Raw genomic sequence first — 6316 nt, forward strand, 5'->3', positions numbered from 1 at the left:
CACATCTCGTGAGAGTGGCGAAAATCGTTGCCATGGAGACGCGCATTTGTTGGGTGCTAGACCATATTACTTATTATACCCTGTGAGCTCGGCCCAATATTCAGCTGACCGTTTTTTTCAGACTTTTTATGGAAAATTGCATTTTCTTGGAAAATGGTGACATTTGAAACAAAACGGTATTTAGTGCATTATAGCCAGATAAATTTCGCGTGTTTGAGGGCAAAAATGGTGTTCGTATGTGGCATAGCCGTTGCGGTATTAGGCGTCAAAGTCAAAAAATAGTGTAGAGCAAAAACTGCTCTACGTAGATGGTTGTAGAGTGTGTCAAAAATTTGGTTTTAAACGGTTCTTTAAATGCCCCAATTGAATGAAACACATCTCGTGAGAGTCTAAAAAGTTATTAATATTTGAATAAAAAAAAGCGTAAAAAAGGGTATTTTCAAATGAACACTGCTCACTCTATATAAATGCTAGCGTTAAACCTAATACACCATTTTATTCGGAAAGGATGCAGGTTTAATTAATCCCAATGAAATTTTTTAAATTTGCACTATAAAAATTTTACAAAGAAAAAACTAAAAAAAGTCAATTTTTTAAGGTTTTTTTGATTTTTCGCCCAAAAAAAAACATTTTTTCAAAAAAAGTCCTTGTGAGTCATTATTTCCGGAAAAACACCGTTAAACCGCCAGAGGGGCTGGAATATCACACGTGTCTAAAACTTTGAGCGTTAAAAAAAAAATACTTCCCGTGCGCTGAGAATAACCAAAAACTATACAGACAAGGTCCTCATTAACTCTAATCGATCCGTTAAATTTCATAATATTCAAGAAACCGTTGCGACCTGTATCGAATTCCCTTGACCAAAATCGAAGAAAATTTTTTTTTCGACTTTGAAGGCGTCCTAGTCCTAAACAAAAAAAACAATGAAAATCTGAAAACAACCAAATTAAAGCCTCATATTTCTAGATTATATAAAGGTAAACGTCGTTTCTCTAACCCAAACACAACCAAAGTTATAAACACTTTTGTCCGACCGTTCCGAATTTTGTGCGAAAACTCCACTTATAAAAATGCCCGATTTTTTTTGACGATTCCAGTGCGTCGAGCGCCTAATTAACCGTCAATCGACGCAGATGGCCGAGGTGAGCGCGATGCGTCTCACCTACATCAAACTGAAGCAAATGGTGCAGGAAAAGTTGGACGGCATCGCCCTCTTGGACGAGATCGCGCCCGGTTTCCTATTGGCCGACTACGAACAACTGAAGTCGCTCAATCGCGGCTACGCGGACAAAATCGAGGAGAAAGACGAGGAGCTGACGAAGCAGCGAGCCAAGTGCGCGAGTACCATACAAGTAAGTGAGAGTGACTGAGAGAGTGAGTGAGAGAGTTGTGAGTTTTGTTGTGCCGTAGATTTTGGCCCATTTGAGGGAGAAATCCAGTGCCCTGGAAACGGACCTGGACGACCTGGAGGAGGAGCTGGAGGTTACGGAGATGACGTACGCGGACCTGCGCACCAAATTGAACAACGCGAAACAGAAGAAGGACGCGTACCGGAATAGGCTGAATAAGTTGAGGGACGAGTCCGGACTGTTGACTCAGCCCACTCTGTTGAGGGATATGGAGAAGGGGTTGTCGGATTTACAGGTGAGACCCGATTTTCGGTCTGTTATTGGCTGATAGCAATCACGTGGTCCACATGTACAAACAGATCAATTTTTTGTTAAAGCACCCGAAAGGAATTTGACCCGTTTTTCTTACGAATTTTTGACTTTGACTCGGTACCGCTCTCTTTGTGGGTACCGGAAAAAAAAATCGTTTACGGATCCATCATGCCCAATGTATTGAGAGGCCCTATGCCAAATTTCGTCGTTTCGCTAGCCATACAGGCAAAGATATGAATTTTTATTTCCCAAAAAATGCGAAAATTAGGGTCGGACTTGGCGTGCTATGCTTAGCGCCATCTAAACGTCGAGGAGTAGAAGCTTCTTTAGTGTCCCGTATATCGGCCAACCTTTCACTTCTTACTGACATCTGTCAAAATAATAGTAATGTTCTATAATACTAGGGATGTGCTCATGGTTACATTGCATGTTTCAGATATTTTTTTACTAGGATAAAGCTGAATTATTAATTAAAAATGGCCGCATTTTATATGACAATTGATGCTTAACAGTCCGTGCACCATCTACAATAAAATCGTTAGTTTAACTCGTTTTCCATACTTAGCGCCCTCTAAACGTCGAGGAGTAGAAGCTTCTTTAGTGTCCCGTATATCGGCCAACCTTTCACTTCTTACTGACATCTGTCAAAATAATAGTAATGTTCTATAATAGTAGGGATGTGGTCATGGTTACATTGCATGTTTCAGATATTTTTTTACTAGAATAAAGCTGAATTATTAATTAAAAAACTATGAAAAATGGTCGCATTTTATATGACAATTGATGCTTAACAGTCCGTGCACCATCTACAATAAAATCGTTAGTTTAACTTGCTTTCCATACTTAGCGCCCTCTAAACGTCGAGGAGTAGAAGCTTCATTAATGTCCCGTATATCGGCCAACCTTTCACTTCTTACTGACATCTGTCAAAATAATAGTAATGTTCTATAATACTAGGGATGTGCTCATGGTTACATTGCATGTTTAAGATATTTTTTTACTAGGATAAAGCTGAATTATTAATTAAAAATGGCCGCATTTTATATGACAATTGTTGCTTAACAGTCCGTGCACCATCTACGGTAAAATCGTTAATTTAACTTGTTTTCCATACTTAGCGCCCTCTAACTGTCGAGGAGTAGAAGCTTCTTTAGTGTCCCGTATATCGGCCAACCTTTCACTTCTTACTGACATCTGTCAAAATAATAGTAATGTTCTATAATACTAGGGATGTGCTCATGGTTACATTGCATGTTTCAGATATTTTTTTACTAAGATAAAGCTGAATTATCAATTACAGAACTACGAAAAATGGCCGCATTTTATATGACCATTGATGCTTAACAGTCCGTGCACCATCTACGGTAAAATCGTTAGTTTAACTTGTTTTCCATACTTAGCGCCCTCTAAACGTCGAGGAGTGGAAGCTTCTTTAGTGTCCCGTATATCGGCCAACCTTTCACTTCTTACTGACATCTGTCAAAATAATAGTAATGTTCTATAATACTAGGGATGTGCTCATGGTTACATTGCATGTTTCAGACATTTTTTTACTAGGATAAAGCTGAATTATTAATTAAAGAACTATGAAAAATGGCCGCATTTTATATGACAATTGTTGCTTAACAGTCCGTGCACCATCTACAATAAAATCGTTAGTTTAACTTGTTTTCCGTACTTAGCGCCCTCTAAACGTCGAGGAGTAGAAGCTTCTTTAGTGTCCCGTAAACCGGCCAATCTTTCACTTCTTACTGACATCTGTCAAAATAATAGTAATGTTCTATAATAGTAGGGATGTGCTCATGGTTACATTGCATGTTTCAGATATTTTTTTACTAGGATAAAGCTGAATTATTAATTAAAAAACTATGAAAAATGGCCGCATTTTATATGACAATTGATGCTTAACAGTCCATGCACCATCTACAATAAAATCGTTAGTTTAACTTGTTTTCCATACTTAGCGCCCTCTAAACGTCGAGGAGTAGAAGCTTCTTTAGTGTCCCGTATATCGGCCAACCTTTCACTTCTTACTGACATCTGTCAAAATAATAGTAATGTTCCATAATAGTAGGGATGTGCTCATGGTTACATTGCATGTTTCAGAAATTTTTCTACTAGGATAAAGTTGAATTATTAATTAAAGAACTATGAAAAATGGCCGCATTTTATATGACAATTGTTGCTTAACAGTCCATGCACCATCTACAATAAAATCGTTAGTTTAACTTGTTTTCCATACTTAGCGCCCTCTAAACGTCGAGGAGTGGAAGCTTCTTTAGTGTCCCGTATATCGGCCAACCTTTCACTTCTTACTGACATCTGTCAAAATAATAGTAATGTTCTATAATACTAGGGATGTGCTCATGGTTACATTGCATGTTTCAGACATTTTTTTACTAGGATAAAGCTGAATTATTAATTAAAGAACTATGAAAAATGGCCGCATTTTATATGACAATTGTTGCTTAACAGTCCGTGCACCATCTACAATAAAATCGTTAATTTAACTCATTTTCCATACTTAGCGCCCTCTAAACGTCGAGGAGTAGAAGCTTCTTTAGTGTCTCGTAAACCGGCCAACCTTTCACTTCTTACTGACACCTGTCAAAATAATAGTAATGTTCTATAATAGTAGGGATGTGCTCATGGTTACATTGCATGTTTCAGATATTTTTTTACTAGGATAAAGCTGAATTATTAATTAAAGAACTATGAAAAATGGTCGCATTTTATATGACAATTGATGCTTAACAGTCCGTGCACCATCTACGGTAAAATCGTTAGTTTAACTTGTTTTCCATACTTAGCGCCCTCTAAACGTCGAGGAGTAGAAGCTTCTTTAGTGTCTTGTATATAGGCCAACCTTTCACTTCTTACTGACATCTGTCAAAATAATAGTAATGTTCTATAATACTAGGGATGTGCTCATGGTTACATTGCATGTTTCAGATATTTTTTTACTAGGATAAAGCTGAATTATTAATTAAAGAACTATGAAAAATGGCCGCATTTTATATGACAATTGTTGCTTAACAGTCCGTGCACCATCTACAATAAAATCGTTAGTTTAACTCGTTTTCCATACTTAGCGCCCTCTAAACGTCGAGGACTAGAAGCTTTCTTTCACTTCTTACTGACATCTGTCAAAATTAATAGTAACGTTCTCTAATAGTAGGGATGTGCTCACTGTTACACCGCACATTTCAGACACTGACGGCCGACCTGTCGGCGATAATGAGAGACTACAAAAGGCGCGGCAAACAAATAAAAGTGATCCGTAAAAAGATCGAGACGACGCAGGAGAGTCGTCGCCTTATGGGACGGTCGTCGTCTCGCTTTAAGAGAGAGAGCACGCGCGTGTCCTGTATAAATGACTCCGACGATGACGTCACGGTGAAACCGCAAGTGTATAAGGGACGACCCTCGCTGATGATGCCCCTGCTTGAGAGTACCGTCTTTGACAGTTTGAGGAGTGTCAAGCCGAAAGTTACGTACGACAGGAGGCGGTATCCCGTGGGAATTAAACATAAGAGGTCCGAAGGTTGAACATATTAGTTTATAGATGTAATCTTTATCTATGTTTAATATACTAGTTTTTGTTTAAATGTTGTGTTTAATGCATAAGTAGCAAAGGCCTGAGCGCATCAGGGGATACGAAGAAGAGAGAGAATTACCGTATACAGTGTTGCCAAGTCTTTGGTTGCGTAATTAGGTAGATATGTACTAAATTATGTTTATTAAGCGGTAATTAGTCATGTAAATGGTCGTTTGCCATGTAAAGACATAATAAATTAAAATTTATCTCTAATTAACATAAATGCTTTGGTTAAGTTTGTTTGTTTTAAATAAATTACATCCTTATTAGGCGTTAAAGATTGTACTAGTAGAAGTTGTACAAAATATGTTGAAATTAGATAAAATGTACAATTAGTCATACCGACACGGTCCGGATTTTTGACATGAATTGTACTGCTATGTTTGTATTTAATGGTCAATGTCGACATGAACATTGTACAATTATTGATTCCAACCTGTACATAAATTGGAGCCACTATAACATGTTATAGATCTGTTGTTAATAATTGTACTAATACTGAATTAATTATTCTAGAAGACATTGTACAATTGCTTTAGACCTCAGTACATTTTTAAATAGTCTCAGTTATTAACTGTACTACGTCACGGAATTTCTTGAGAAGAAATAGTACAATTGATTCCGGTTGTGTATAAAATGTGACTCACAATAAATTCGTTAAAAATTGTACTACATCGAAAAAACTTAATTGTACTACTTCCAGCGATTACGTGAAAACAAAATTGTACATTGGATTCTAATTTGTGTACAAATTACAAGATATTTTAAAAACTTAGTCTTCTTGATGTTGTACAAAAAATTGTACAATTCAGTCTGACGCATGTATAAATTCGATTCACTTCTATAAATCACAGTTTTATGATATTAATAATTGTACTAATTCGTGGAATTACTTTAATACAAGTTGTACATACAAATGAGTCAGTAGTTGTACATTGCATGGTATTATTTGAAAAAAATTGTACAATTTATCTGGATTGTGGTTTGTGTACAAAATCAAGCCATTTCAAACAATTATAGTTTTTCTGTTAATAATTGTACTAGGTGGAGATAATTT

General features: G+C 36.8%; 1 protein-coding gene across 1 annotated transcript; it reads left to right on the forward strand.

Annotated features, from left to right (window-relative positions):
* Positions 1 to 1067: 1067 nt before the first annotated feature.
* On the forward strand, positions 1068 to 5269 carry LOC126750011 (coiled-coil domain-containing protein 96-like). The gene is made up of 3 exons (XM_050459525.1): positions 1068 to 1352; positions 1411 to 1644; positions 4872 to 5269. The coding sequence occupies exons 1-3, from the start codon at positions 1134 to 1136 to the stop codon at positions 5208 to 5210; spliced, it is 792 nt and encodes a 263-aa protein (XP_050315482.1). The 5' UTR covers positions 1068 to 1133; the 3' UTR covers positions 5211 to 5269.
* Positions 5270 to 6316: the final 1047 nt, after the last annotated feature.

Source organism: Anthonomus grandis, unplaced genomic scaffold, assembly GCF_022605725.1.
Source record: "Anthonomus grandis grandis unplaced genomic scaffold, icAntGran1.3 ctg00001028.1, whole genome shotgun sequence".
In the NCBI taxonomy this organism is placed as follows: domain Eukaryota; kingdom Metazoa; phylum Arthropoda; class Insecta; order Coleoptera; family Curculionidae; genus Anthonomus; species Anthonomus grandis.